This window comes from Platalea leucorodia, assembly GCF_965183815.1.
Source record: "Platalea leucorodia genome assembly, chromosome: 4".
Taxonomy (NCBI): Eukaryota; Metazoa; Chordata; class Aves; order Pelecaniformes; family Threskiornithidae; genus Platalea; species Platalea leucorodia.
This window is the reverse complement of record NC_138826.1, coordinates 10,387,472-10,402,648: the sequence shown is the minus strand read 5'-3', so window position 1 is coordinate 10,402,648 and position 15,177 is coordinate 10,387,472. Positions and strand designations below refer to the sequence as shown.

Below are 15,177 nucleotides of genomic sequence, written 5' to 3'. Positions count from 1 at the left end.
TTCCAGAAGAGGCTCTGCAGCTTCAGGTGGCACACATGTTGGAGCCTGTATGACCTTGTTGTAGCTTACAGACAACTTCAAGCCAAGTTACTAAAAGGAAAGGATTTTATTTTGCAAGGCATGAGAGCTTTGGGGTAGGGCAAAGGGAAACCTGAAAAGTTTCCTACGTGATATTACAAACAGACATGGTATTACAAATTGGAAATGTAAATATGTGAGAGAACTAGTTCTGCTTTTAAATACAAGAAAAACAAGAAAGCAGTTGTGAGATAATAAAAAAACATCCAGTGTGCAAAATGTAGTGCCATGCATGCAATCAACTGGGAGGGGTGCAGAGCTCACATACGAATTGCAAAGAAATAGCAGTGCTTTGGAGGTCTGGCTCTGTTAGCCTGACACCCAAATGGTGGTGTTCTCAAATGAAAGCACCGAAAGGTAAATTAGCTCAAAAAAAAACCTACAATGGAAGCCCATTAACGAAAGCCACCTTTTGCCTCTAAATGCTCCATCTCTGCGTTCCTGCACTTATCAAATCCCACAGACCTTTGCCTGCATGTTTTGTTAAAGGGTTATTTAACAAAACTTCAGAGAAGTCCATGGAAATGCATCGGTGCATTGTGCCTCCCTGCCAGCCTCTATTCCCATCTCTGCCACAGCCTGGCTATGCCAATGAGCAGGTTTTTTAACTTCTCGGGTTTACAGTGAGATTCCTATTTCCCTGGTAATATTGGAGGAGACATTGCAAAAATAAGTTGACATAAATAAAAACAGATATTCTCCGTTTACCCCTCTGAAAAATTATAATACTAATCCAGCTCTTAGAAAGCTGTGAAGTTTATTTCATCACTGTTTATAAATTTCTCTGAGGGCATTGTATTAAGAATGCTACAGACTTGCAAATTATTATAATTGCCATAGTATTATGACTAGATTTTCTAAATAAATTTTAAACTCTTTAGGCCAAGCTATGCCTATTTTATACAGGGCTGATCACACTGCTGAGGCAGTGTCAGAAACATATATGGGATGCAGTCTTCCTAGGTTACAGGTGTTCTGTCTAGTGCAAAGGAAGGGGCAAAATGAAGTTCTGTTGGCAGGTCTCACCACTTCCTAGGCAAATCATCTCTTTGGCCTATATAAATTTATAATTTTTATTATTTGTAATTTTATAATTATATCATAATAGAATAAATATTATAGCATATCATGTATAATTTACTTTCTAATATAAAAGATTATGATGTATAATAGTATGCTTAAATGAATTATAGTTATTATAATTATTTATATAGTTTATTATAGATTTTTCTATGTTTATTTTATATAGTTTAATCATCACTATGAAAGTAAACACGTGTGAGATATTTGTTATTTTCTCAGGCAGCCGTACGTGCAGTGAAATGCGGCTCAGCAGCAAGCGAAGCGAAAGGAATTAGCTTCAAGGTTTTCGCTCTCTTTGCTATCTGGGTGGAAGAAACAATCAGGATGACTTCTACAAGTAAAAGAAGTTCCGCAGGTACAAAATTTCAGTTACTAAGATTTGTCAGTAGTAAGGTTGAATCAATTTTCAGTCCATTCTTATCAATATATGGTACCATTCTCTTTGCCTTCCACCTGCCCAGGATTTTGTGGTAAACATTAGGTGAAAACCACAGGAAAATAGCATACAGAAGAATTTGGAGATTTCATCTGGACTTACGCTGTGTGTTAATTCTGCCCCTCTGCTTCCTTCCTTAAAGAATCTGTCCTAAATGCAACATTTCCCTTCATAGCAGAATTTTTCTCATCCTTGACACAGAGGTTGAACTGACATTTGTAAAAAACACTAAAATCCTTAAAAATTAACTGGGAGCTGGAAGATACAGTCAATATCTCCAAAGCACTGATGATGAAGCCTTACCTCCACTGAAGTCAGTAGTAAATGGGATTTCAGAACCAAGTGTTTCTTGCATCACCACAAAGTTTGGTCATGTTATATTTCCAAGAACTTATGTCTATTCACTACTGTCCCTTACTGGAAGATCCAAAATGAGGTTGACTGCGCTCCTTTCAGTCACTGGATTCTTAAAAAATCTTGATTTCCCATACACAGTTTATAGCTGAAAAAAATGGAATGAGATTGCCACTCCTTTCATTGGGTGTTAAAGTACATTATTAAAACAGATTTTGATCAGAAATCCACCAGTGATTAGAAAATGTGAATCTTAAGCTACAGCTGGCCACAGAGTATGCAGGGTTGTGAACAAATACATTCAGGAATTTTTCCTCCCAAGGTTTTACCTCATATTTTACTTGTAAGACTTTTTCCTGTTATCACATCATGATTCATGGTGTAAGATGATCTGTCCTTAGCTGTGTTTGCAACCTATCCGAATTGAATGCCATCTACAAATTTTATTAGGGGGCTCTTTACTGTCTTTCAGATCACTAATTGTGAAGTTAAATAAGACCAGATTCCAGAGGTTAAATAAGATCAGTTAAATAAGACAGAGGCTCATGATATCTTCCGAGCCCCCTACGTTGTCACTATCATTTGTTTGCAGTTTGGGCCAGCTGTCAGCAGTAACATCGACGTCAGGGAAGCATGGCCTGGCCCTATATGTTATAGCCTTGATTTGTGTTTGTCTTCTCAACTGTAATGTGCTTTATGGCCATTTAAGCACAGAAACCCAGTGCTCAGCAACAATTTCCAGTTCAGGCAGGTCTTTGTAAGAGATTAATTGACAACAAATTAAGTAACGGTGCTGTTCATTTCTCTTTGATTAGTGAGAACTCAAAATATGTTTTGCCCTGAAGGTGATGTCTGCAAGCAGGGATTCCTCATCAAATCACCACCTCTTCAACTTTTTGGCTCACAGGTATGCTAGCACAGATTAGTCATATTCCAGCAATCCCTCAACAAGCATCTGTTATTTCTGCTATCCTGAATTTTAATGAGAGACAAATTACTTTGTCTTCGGCAGAATTCCTGGAAAAAGCGTTTCTTCATCCTGTCCAAATCCAGCAAGGGCAATTACATCCTGAAGTATCTAAAAGGCCAGAACACAAAAGGCTCCATAGCTGTTGATCAGTATGTAACTCAAATACATCACCTTTTTGTTTTAAGTCATGTATCAACACTCTTAAATGGCCACTGATTGTACAGACACTTGTTCCTGATTGAGGTTCTTGATCCAAATCCTGCTGAAGTCCAGAAGAGTCCCTTGGGCTTTTGTAGGCTTTGAATGCAACTTACAGTGTATGATGTACGTAGAAGTAAAAATCCTAAATTGCTTTGATGAAATTTGATACATTTATGTGACTGATTGTGGTGATGTGGTATCTGCGAACCAGACATCTTGGCTCCGTGATCCCAAAGGCTATATTCCTGTAGTAGAAGATATTTTATCTCCTGTGAGGACAGTGCTATGCATTCACTCACATGCGAGTAAGGATGGGCTATGACACTCTTAACTGTGGCACACAACCTTTCCCACCTTACGGCTTTGCAGTGCTTTGCAAGTTGTGCAGAGGTCTCCTGGCTTTCACATAGCCCTTTGGGCTGACGCTGGCTGCCCCACTGCCTCTTACTCGGCCAAGAAATTGTTCTGCTTGTCTCGTTTGGGTTGGTCATTTCATTCCTCTCAGCACAGTGCCCACTGCAGCAAGGCTGGGCATCATTGGCTTTGTACTAGCACCCTTTACCATGTCACATGTGGTACGAGATACATAGAAGGGAAACAGTAAATGTAAAGGGAATTCTAAGATTTTACCGGTCAGACCTAGAGCTTAATACTCCAGGCTCCTGGAATTGTTAGGCATGGAGATCACTGGACTCACATTGCTGTTGTGCTTCTTCCATTAAAAAGATGTACATTGTGAAGCTTTCAAAAAAACTCCAGCTTGCTCAGTGGTATGTGGTTACATTATTACCATCATTATTGTTGTTATTATTTTTACTAATTTACTTCTTGGAAGTTAATGGAAGGAGTGCTTCCATTTAAGTATCCATTAAGAGTACTTTTTGTCTCTTCCTCTTCCCCTCCATTAGAACACTGTTAATATACAATTAGTTTCAAATCAAATGTATTGTTCTGTAGTGGTTCAAAAACATCTGCCAGGAATTTTTCTTACTATCATTTCTTTTCAAGATTCTGTGTTAGACCAACAGCCCCTTTTTTCAGAAATGAGGATCCAAAATCTGGACACGAGTCTTTGCAAAAGTTGATTTTATTTTTTTGCTTAGAAGTTTTCTTCTATTGACAGCCCATCTGTTTTGAATGTGTGCACTTAATGTATGTATAGTTATATAGATGTTTCATATGGCTATCTTAACAGAATCATAAATATCGAAGTTGGCATAAGCAATTCTGAAATTATGGAAACGGTGAGGAAGATGTTTAAATGCCTTCCTGAACAGGTGATGTCCATCAGTACTGGAAACAGACGTTACTACCTCATTGGGAGCAGCAGGTAGGCATAGCAAGATGTGCAAATGCAATATGACATCACAGTTAACCTAATGTAACGCTAAGCCGCTGACCCAAGGCAAGGTCCTACTCCTTCACAGCCGCTCCCACCCCTTCCCGTGTCTCAGCTACTGATGGCGCAGCTCTGGGATGAAACCATTCAGCTGGTTGATCCAATGGAAAACCGCTCTTTTCTATGTCATTTTTTTCCCCCCATGGCCGGGTTAATTTTTTGCTGGTTCGGACAGGTTGAGCTAACCTTCCCTGCAGCCACGCTGTTACAACGTCCAACATGTGAAAGTACTGGGAGCACGTGGCTGGGAGTGGGGATGGCAGCGGCAGTAAGTACATCAGTGCGGCGCTGCCATATCAAACTGGACTGGTTAAGGGTCAAGGAAGAGCGGAGAGCTTTGTCTTCTCACCCAGTGGCTCCTGGGAGTTAGGAAAGCTTCTGCTCCGTATGGATAAATCACAGGAAATAATCATGCCCTGGAAAGGAGGTTGTTAATGAAGGGAAGCAGATTGAAGGGGAAAATTCCCCTGAGGAAAAACAGACCCCAAAAGGAATGACCGAGGTCTTTACTGCAGCAGGGTGGTGGGCTCCCGGCTCTCCCAGGCTGCAGTCCAGTCCTCAGCAAGGGCAGCAACTGCTGCTGTCAAGGTGAAGCCAAGGCTCAGTTAGGTGAGGGAGGACATTTGGCACAGTGCTCCTCTGCTGCTGCTTCCCAGCTTCTCCTTTTCAGTTTCCCAGCCACCAGCGTGTTGGGGGGTGTTTTCTGCCTTTATTCAGAAGAGCGGCTGATGTGTGAAACGCTGACAAGCGTAGAAGAAAAACACATACCTGTGTGTTACTTGAGCGTGCCACCCCACGCCTTCCCCCAGGGCACTGCTCTCACAGCCCACACTTGGTGGGAAGCATTCCAGAATTAATCCAACTAAATCCACCACAAGCATGAAACAGGACTTCAGGGGTCCTTTCATGGCATGTTTCTTGTCCTGCTCCCCCAAATGCGTTCCCAAGCCTTGTTAGCTGTCTTTATGGCAGACTCTTGCACATGCACATACAGGCCCCCTGCATACTTTTTAGCTCCCAGTCCTGGTTTGCACCTCTCTGAGGTCAAACTTTGCCATCTGGCTATGGCCACCTGAGCACTCTCTCTTGAAAGGAAGGTGCAGATTTTCCCCATTGATTTCAGGAAGCATTATTTTGGGCACCATAGGAAGAAGTGGGTAGGCAAATGGGTTTTCCTTGTGTTTTACCTGTGAGTAGGTTTTCATTTCTGTTGTTCCAAACTACAGGCAGGAAACAGAAGACTGGGTCACTGTGATATCTTCAGTCTGCAGGGAGGCCAAAAGAGGTGGATGCTGCCCTCAGGTGACACGTTACTGCACTTGTTTTTAGAAAGAAAGAAGTTTGTAATTTCATTACAAACCTGTGCAAAGGAATTTTGCTGATTTTGGCCTTGCAAGTTGGCTCGTGCTTTGGTTAATCAGAAATTCATTTTCCATATAAATCCTGTACCCTGGCTTTATGCATTAAGGAGGCATTGCACAGTCTGTATGCACTAGGATTGATTTTACATTGAAGGAATCTCTTTGAAGAGTAAGCCACATGGAAATTAAGAGATGATTGACATTATGCTGCAATGAATTGCACCTTTGATGTGTCAGAATGAAAACTTGTGTGTTATTCTTACCGTGTGCTTTTTGGTTATATTTACATGCTGTTTTACAAACTGATCCACATCTAGTCTGTCAGTGTAGGAGCAGCTGGAAACTCTGTTAGTTCAAGCTCAAGCCCAAGTTTCTGCACCTTGTCAGCCAGCCAGGCCTACTAGTTCAGACTCAACACTAAGCTACTTACATTCCTACAGGTGCCACTCAGCTCAAAGTGCAAGCAGGGCAAATTTATATCTGCCTGAAAAATGCCATGTAGACAACCTCTCCGAGCCATTAGAAGTAAAATTTGTACTAGTGGGATGCGTTGGTACATTGCAGTCCATGCCCATCAGGCGGTTGTCTTCTTACACTGCTGCCATCTTATTTCTAGAACCAAGATCTTCCAAATCCAGAAGTCAGAAGCCGGCCTTCCTCTTTGCCACTATTCTTGAATTCTACAGATACAACCAGTTTCCTGGAAAGGCAAAGCTACCAGAAGGTAAACAGATTAGCCATTCTTAATAATGAGTTTGCTCCTAGGGATGACTGTGAAATTTGATTTGTATAGTTGTTTTTTCCATCAAAAGTTCTTCAGAGCTTGTGCAATGGGTGCCCGGGTGGTCTGTTCTGCTCTCTGGTGGGGTTCCTGAGTAGGACCTGGATGATGACATCAGAGAGTCCCCACAAAGGAAAGACTTTTGAGGAAAGTCTGCATGTAAGTAAAGACAGGTGTTGATGGAAATGAGAAACGATATTCATTAGCTGTCTCAACTGACTGGCAAAGATTAGTGGGCATAAAATAAGCCCCTGCAGGTTTGCTTTGACATGCCTTGGCAAAGCCATGTGATGATTGTGCTTTTCTTTGTCTCTCTCTCTAGGCTGTAAAGCCTAGAGGGGATTTCAGGTCCAGTTCCTCTGTGTCTTCCAGATCTTCCCCCTCAGTATTTAAATAGAAAGGAAGGAAAGCATTGCTGCTGTTCCAGAGCAATTGCAGTCCCTGTCCTCTGGTGACAGGCTGAATAGCAGCCAAGGGAGTGTCGGTTTTCTCTAGTCACAAAGTTGCATGCAAATGGCCCAGCTGGAGGAAGCTGAATGCAGGTGAAGCACCTTTAGGAGGAGTCAACTTTTTTCTTTTGTATACAGGAGAATGGTCCCTCAGAAGACAAGAACAGGCCTAATTCAGATCCTGGCCCTCCACAGGCTCAGTGTGACTCACCAAGAGGAGTTTTGTCAAGCCTGGTAAGCAGAATAAATCAAACAGCTCTTGACTTGTTCAGTCAGCAGAAGTGACTATCAGCTCTTATCTCACCTGAGTATCTGTAACTATATAGATTATTCATCTACTTTCCCAGCACACTGAGTTGGTTTTCATTATGGAAGTTTCCTAAATATAATTAGTCTGTTGTCTTGTTTAGCACTGAAAATAACCTTCTAAGAACTTGCTTGAAATACCCTTTGTTTACTTTATTTCTTAGAGGCAGATCCTCAGAGTTTCTGTGCGGCAATTGCAACTTGTGGCAACTCTCACAAACTTGTTAAGGAAAACTCTGAAGTTGCACGGCTTGAGGATTTGCTCCTCCCATCACATTTCTCAGCTGTGCCACAGTCTTCCTAAATTGTTTCTTTCTGCAGCCTCTGCTGGTAGCAGTTGAATCAATGTAATTGAACAGAACAAGGGCTGGTTAAATTGAGGCACACCTCAGGACTGACCTTCTGTAAGCATAAATACAACTTCAAGTAATTTAGCTTCCGTATCTGGCAGGAATGATTTAAAAAGATACAATGATGAATGTTATCATGTATTATTGGCCAAATGTTCTGACCTGTGTTCCCTGAACAAACACCTGCAGCAGTTTCAGATGGTTTTCACCCATTCTCTGCCTTTGCAGCAAAGTCAACAGAAAAGAAGGCACAACCAAGGCTCCACCACACCAGCAGGCAGTTTGGTGGCCGAGTTTAAACCCATCTTTATTAGCAGTTTATGCGTTGGACTATGATCTGGAGTGGCTGAGATACAGGGAAAAGAATCTGTTCTGCTACCATAGCTAACAGGGTGTTAAATCACGTGCTGTGGTCATCATCCGTGTGCACAGGCTGGCAGCAAGTATGAGATAGTACAGCTAAATTTAGTGGAAAGTAGTGAAAATAGCTGAAACTACATTGCAATGCCATGGGCAGTTAGCACAGCTCAGCTCATGCGCAGTGCTTTATGAAGCTGCAATAATTCAGTTGTGAGTCTGAGCTCTGAAATGCATTGAGTTAACCCTTGGTCTGATTTAACCAGGGCTGCACTGGATGCATACCAAGGTGCTCTTTCTGTCTCTTTCTTACACATGCCTTTTCTGTCTTGTTCATTAATTCTTCTCATACTTATGGTGCCTCAGAGAGCATGTATTGTATGCAGCTGTTCAAACTAGGACAGACTGACCATGAGGGTTAAAAGATAAGGAATTTGGATTTTACCTTTTTAGCCTGAAGCAGAGGGAATAGCAGGAAGCTCATATTTCTGTTTCAGCATGTGTGAAAATAAATAACCTTGCCATAGAGCTAACAAGAAACAAAATTGTTTGTTCATTCGATAAAAATATTTCACTTGCCTCATAAGTTCAGCATCTGCTAACATATCCAGAACTATTCTCTGCTCAGTGATGTCTAGACAGCTGACTTCAAGATTAATCCCTTGTATTTATGTCCTGTTAGAAGTATGACTCCACATTTTTAAGGCAAAAGGTGGCCACTGTCAGTGATCGAAGGCTCAGTTTGGGAAGGTGATGACTGCTGTCTGCTCTCTGAAATTTCTCAGGAGCTGGAGAATCTCAAGACTTCATAAAATCACCTCCTCTTCCCCCTTTTCCCCAAGTTTTTACTCGTTTGATTGTTCCTAAGCCCCTGAAAAGTCACTGGGAAACTCATTCATGACTTTGTACCATGACCACAGAGCCAGTCTTGTTCCTGCTGGGGTTTTGTTATGTACTTCTTGAAGGACCGTTTGTAGGTTTGTTCTGATTCCTACAGCATGTGCTTTTTATGTCATTTATACCAAAAAGGAACAAAAATACATTCATCACCTTTAATTTCTATTCAATGCCAGTTTTTTCTCTTTACATGTAAGAGAGTAATTAGTTTAATTTACTTTACCTTGAAAACAGTAATATATTCTGTGGCATATTTAGCAATTATTAAAATGATCACCATGGAAACCAAGGATGTAAGTGGAGAGATAAAAAACGGTTGCATCACAAACATGGCATGGGGAATTGTATTGGGAGGCAGCTAAATACTAATTACCATACTCTTCATTATAGTGAAGTCAACAAGGAGACATAAAAATAAATAATTTTTCTTTGTGACTTAGAAAGGTAAACTTGGTGGAGGGATTAATTTCTCCTTGACTTACCAAATTGCTTCAAACTTAGTATTTCAGGTATTTATGAAGGCAGAATATCACTCAGGACACAAAGGATTCAGTGTCAGATCTCCAGCCCTCTGGGGTATGTTCTAGTTCATGGAGAAGTATGAGTTAATACACTTCTCGTTAGTCAGGGAAATCCCAAATTCATTCTTTACTTGATAGCAGTTAAAAGGTGCTTAAAAAGGACAAATATCTCCACTTCTACATTTCCTACAGATTTTTTTCCTAGTGTAAGGATTTTAGAATGGAATGCAAATAAAAAATCTTTTGCACACAAGTGACCCTAAATGCATGCAGATTTGTACATGACATGTTTAACCCACTTGATTTTTAAACAAAATAACAGGTGTGAACATGCAGTCAATTGCAGCTGCCTGATTACCACAAATCCATGTGTGAGAAGTACTAATATTACTGGCCAGTTTTGTCTGTTAAATGCAAAACCATTCTTTTACCAGGATAAAAATCTGGGGAAGAGTGAGGAAAATCTGCTGTCGTCGGATACAGATGAAGACATTAAAAAGGATGAAGAAGACTATTACCAAACTCCCAGCAATATTTTAGCAAAGGTAGTTTATCAGTTGTGAATTCTGCTAGTTTATTAATAGCTCCAAGGAGACAGGAAACATTTAATGAGCCAAAGAGAAACTGGTACGAGGAACCACTAGTTCCTTGTAAAAGAAATACGTAGATAAAGCACTAGGTAATAGAGCTTTCATTTATACAAGAAAAAATACAATAGACTCATTCAAAGGATCTTTCTGGTAGAAAGTGGCATTTTGCCAAAAACATTGCTGATTTTGTTGAAAATCCCCAAATTGACTGGTTCATTGTAAACAGCTTTTGCCTATTATATCATGGGGGGGCTTCAAAAGTGAAAACTTCATTTAGAAAATGTAGCCATATATTATTTTTATATATTTTAAAATGTAATTCTGTAGAAGCATGAGCAAGCTGCATAAAATGAAGCAGTACTTTAAAGAAGCTGTGAAACATGTTGGTATCTACATTTCACTGTGAAACAAGGGAGCAGGAGGAATCATACTGGTCATTTTAAACAAATTTTGGCACCTAATTTGGGAGGCTGATTTCTCTAGGCTTCCCATGTAGTGAGTGGTCAGGAGAAACTAAGTGGTCAGTCTTCTGCAGAAGTCACAGCCTCTCTCCAAAGACTGTACAGCTAACTGAAGGACATTGGCAATATGATTTTGTCATATGATCTAATTGCTTTAAGTTAAGCACACCCAAAGTACAAGACTTTTTTTTTTCAACTTGCTCAAATTAAAACGTAACAAATTTTTTGTGGTAGTACTTTATAGCTGGTTATGTCCCAGCCTGAAAGGAAAGCAAATGGTAGAGTCAATAATACCAGATAACATTAACTTCTAAGTTTCAACCACCTTTCTAGCTCATGGTTTCTGGGAAGTGACTTATTTGGGGAAAGCCAAGCTATGTTAGCCAATGTGTTTAAATGGCATGAGCACTGAACAAAAGAAGGAAATTTAAAAAAAAATTTTCTGTAGGCAGAGCAAGGATATTTATATCTTGCATTGTTGTGTCTTTCCAACAGTGCACTACTGAAGTATCAAAGCCTGACCCTCCAGCTGAGTCTGACGTCCCTTTGCAAGAGAAGCCAGTGCAGAAGAACCCAGTAGAGGAGAATATTTATATGTCAATGGAATCACTGTAAGTAACAACTTCATTAAGGTTTTGCAAATTAAAAGTGACATAATGGTAAAGATAGAGCTGTCATTTGTGGTATTTACATAACAATATCTGGAGGCTGCATCTTGTTTGAATGAGTCCTTCTTTGGTCTTGGTCCAGAAAATTCAGAACTCGTGGGAATACCGGAGTGAAATTCAAACTCATCAACATGAAATTTAAACTCACATTGCAAACTCATGCATTTAAACAGGCTCTGACTATAGGATGCACCACTTTTTGTTGACTCATACTTTTTCTAGGCTTTCATGACATAATAGCCCACCACTTTACTTGGATACTGCAGCCAAGCTCCAGCAACCTTTCAGACAGGCACTCTCCAAAGCAGGCAGCATTATCTAGTGATTAAAAGAGAAAGGTAGACATGGGGCATTAGCTCCCTGCTTTTCCAGTAAGAAGTTATGTGATCCTGAGTAGGTCATCTCCTTCCTTCCATTTTCCAATCCAAAGAAGAGGTCTGATGCTGCGTACTTTGAAGGTACAGTGTCTGGCATGTCACAAAGAAAGACCTGAACTTTGTGTCACAGTTGTAGTGCCACAAGAAAACTTTACAATCTCCACGATATAGCACAGTGTACTGAAGAGAAGTGTGCCTACACGGTAAAACCATACCTCCTGAGCCAGAGGACTGGGCATTAGCTGTTAGCTATGGCCTGCCACCTACAGACAGTCAAGTCTTATGCCACGTAGTGGGAGGCAATTGGAAATGCAGACCCACAAACCAGTTTATTCCAACAGACTTATTCAAGCTCTCCTGTGTCTTTGAGAGGTCCTGAAGGGAATTACTGTAGAAACCTCACAAGCCTATGCCATCTGAGTTTAAATATACCAAGAGCAGCTTTTACTACTAACCCCAGTCTTGTTTGGGGTGTGGAGGGGAGTTGGCTCCAGGCATTATAAGGCTCATCAAATAAACCTAAAAAGCATTCAAGCACATCTGAGTTATTGTATCTCCCGGGGGACAGCATTACATCCCTGCAGAAGCCGGTACAGCCAAGGCCAACAATCTGTACTGCGTTTCTTTGTCAAGGCATGTTGTTAGCTGGAATGTTTTCAGGCTTAATAGTCTTTAAATAATGAAAAGGTTTATTTTGGGATTTATGGTCCATTTTTAGAAGGAGTTTATTTTACTTAGCTGTAATTTTGTCCACTCGATATTCTACAAGAACTTGCTATTCTTTGCTTCACTGGTGGCTATTTGATCCAGCTTCAAACACAGCAAGAGTACCTGGAATGGCCAAACCAGTTCATTTTTTATTACCGTTCCTCTTCAGCAGGCTGCTGGATGAGAGTTGCCAGCTCACATGCAGACGTGATGGGCTCCTGTCTCCTCCCAAACACCAAGACAACAATGCATGCCCAAGAGACTTGGAAGCAAACAGACACCTAAAACTCCCAGAAAGCAGCACCAGCCAGCAGCCAACCCTTCAGAGAAGGCAAAATTCATTACCACTTTCAGTGGTTCAGTTGTCTATACTGCTCAGGTAAGTGTCTTCTCCATTTTCGTTGCAGAGAAGACAGATATGTCTTCTCTGTGGATTTCAGTTGAGGTACTGGTAAAGCATGCCTGGTCTCTGATGTTTTCTCTCACAGTCAAGTTACAGATGAGACCCAGCTGCAGCAGTTGGATATTTTCGTCGCCCTGGCTGATATTAACAGTTACCTAAAACTTACCGAAGCAGCAGGAAAAATATGGTAAGTTCTGAATGTCTTGTGAATGAGAGGCAAGAGATACTGGAATTTCCATAAGGGTCCCATCAGGACAGCAATGGATCCCTGATCCTCACAGCTATATCATAGATAAAACACATGATAGTAAGTTTTAATTCCATTCTTTTGGGATGACTTTGGAAATCTTCTCAGTCAAACACAGGGCTAAAACAACTGCAGCAGCGTACATGTACCTGCAGCGAGTCTGGCCGACTGCTTTTGAACTGCAATCCCCACCTTGCAAGGTGACCTTGCTAGCACCAGTCTCACTCATTAACAGGCTGCAATGTCAGCGTTGTGTGCGCTTTTAGGAGGACCCGTTGGGATGGATGAAGCAGCTTGGTTTCAGCTAGAACCAGATCAAAAAGTTGCAAAGTCATTCAACCTGTGTGTTGTTTCCAGAGAGCAGTACCATAAATGTAATCCTGTTCAGCCATTGCCATTCTGTTAGCAGTAACTGGATATCCCGTATGTTTCCTTTATTGTCTGCCCTCCAAATACCCTAGTGTCTCACAGTGGACTGGTCCTTGCCGACTGGGATGTTTGTTTAATCACGGAGACCGTATAGTGGCTGTGAATGATCTGCAACCCCAGGATGTGGAGGAGGCTTACTTCTTCATCAGCAGGTCCGCAAGAAAGGAGGTAAGCTTGACTAACCTGAAGGTCATAGTCAAATGAATCAAGCCAAATGAGAAAGCAAGTTGCTTTTTTGCATTTCAAGTGGCTTCATTCAAACAAATTTACTCTGTTTTGGGTTTGGCATGAATAACTTCAGTACCAAGTAGCTCCTTGGCCTCATTCTGATGTAACATCTCTTATTCCTGGGCTATTTGGGGGATGCAAGGTCAGCACTGCTGTGTTCAAGGACCTGATCTCAAAGAGTCTGAGCAACCCCAAGAGATACTACCAGGCAACCATAAATTAGAGTTACTTCGTACTTTTTGGCTAAGGCCCATGAACTCCAAACTTTGGGAAATAAACAATTGCCTCCAGTGGATGTGTAGTTGCTTATAGTCGTTTTGGGCATTGAGTGCAGAGCCCTAGACACCTACGTCCTATTGGTTATCAAGCACTACACATCTCCTTGTGTGATACCACATTTTTTGAAGAATATGGGAGATTTCTAAGTGGTGTCTTTAACACCACTGTGATCTGCTACATGTTGATACATATGTTTCTCTTAGATGGACTCATATTTCAGTATCCAGGTTCTCTGACCCATACCTGAACACGTTCCTGTTTGAATTTTGCTGAGAATTTGAGGTCATCAGATGCTGTTGCCATCTAAAGAAAAGAAAGTCAGTCTCAGCAAAAAAAAATATCTCTCTTAACAGGGTATTTTTATTTAGCTAGTTAAAATACAAGTCAGATAGTAGCACAAATGTTGATCAAATATAACAAGCTATAAAAGTTTCTCTTATGTTTTTTTCTTTTTTAAGGTGAAACTTACTGTATGTAGGATTCCACATTCGGATATCTTCCATGTTAAAGACTGCTCATGTTCCTGAAAAAAGACCTCAATGATTAAGTAAGTGCCAAAGTTCAAGGGAAAAGATCAGGGACAATAATGTGATATATAGTGTATGGAGGTAATCTTTACCTTCTAGAGGTGCCAGACATCTTTTGTTGCTGAAGTACAAAGAATAGAGAACGTGGATTTCATTTTAATTTTATGTCCTAATAACTTGTTTTTTCGACATGAATGGCATATGTTTGGCTTGTATTTCATGTTGGCATGTATTTCAGTTACATGAAAAAACCTGAGGTTCAAATCATTTATGAAACCTTTGCCCTGTGAATACTTTGTACTTCAGTAGAAAGTACTGGTTCACACCTCTGCTCACCTCTTTACCCTGAGTTACATTGATTTATACTGAACTCCTAATCAGTTAGGGGTGTGGAAACAACCTACATTTGGAACAAAGTCATGTTTTCCCGTGTTTCCCCTTAGCTACATAAAGGCAAAGGCAAGCTGAGAGCTGTAGTGTTGGAAGGAAGGCTGGTAAATAAAGTGTTGTGTAGTGGTTCAGTGGGGCCTCCTTTTGTTTGATTATTCATATTAAGAGATTTATATAAGCTTCAATTAAGGTGGATTTGGCCCAAAGGAGGTATTTGTCCAGCTTCCAATTGAATTAGGCCAAGTCAGCTACTACAGTAAGAAACTACACTCACTAAAATCAGCATTGGTGCCACTTACTCCAGTAGTAAATTTGACCAATGTGCTT

General features: G+C 40.7%; 1 protein-coding gene across 1 annotated transcript; it reads left to right on the top strand.

Moving 5' to 3' along the window:
- Positions 1-1,485: 1,485 nt before the first annotated feature.
- Positions 1,486-14,460, top strand: PLEKHS1 (pleckstrin homology domain containing S1; the record flags this gene model as incomplete). Its single annotated transcript, XM_082308500.1, has 13 exons — positions 1,486-1,516; positions 2,767-2,858; positions 2,964-3,070; positions 4,318-4,452; positions 5,748-5,823; positions 6,499-6,606; positions 7,251-7,346; positions 9,978-10,088; positions 11,090-11,205; positions 12,517-12,726; positions 12,836-12,937; positions 13,459-13,594; positions 14,392-14,460. 13 exons carry the CDS (start codon positions 1,486-1,488, stop codon positions 14,458-14,460), a joined length of 1,389 nt encoding a protein of 462 aa, XP_082164626.1.
- Positions 14,461-15,177: the final 717 nt, after the last annotated feature.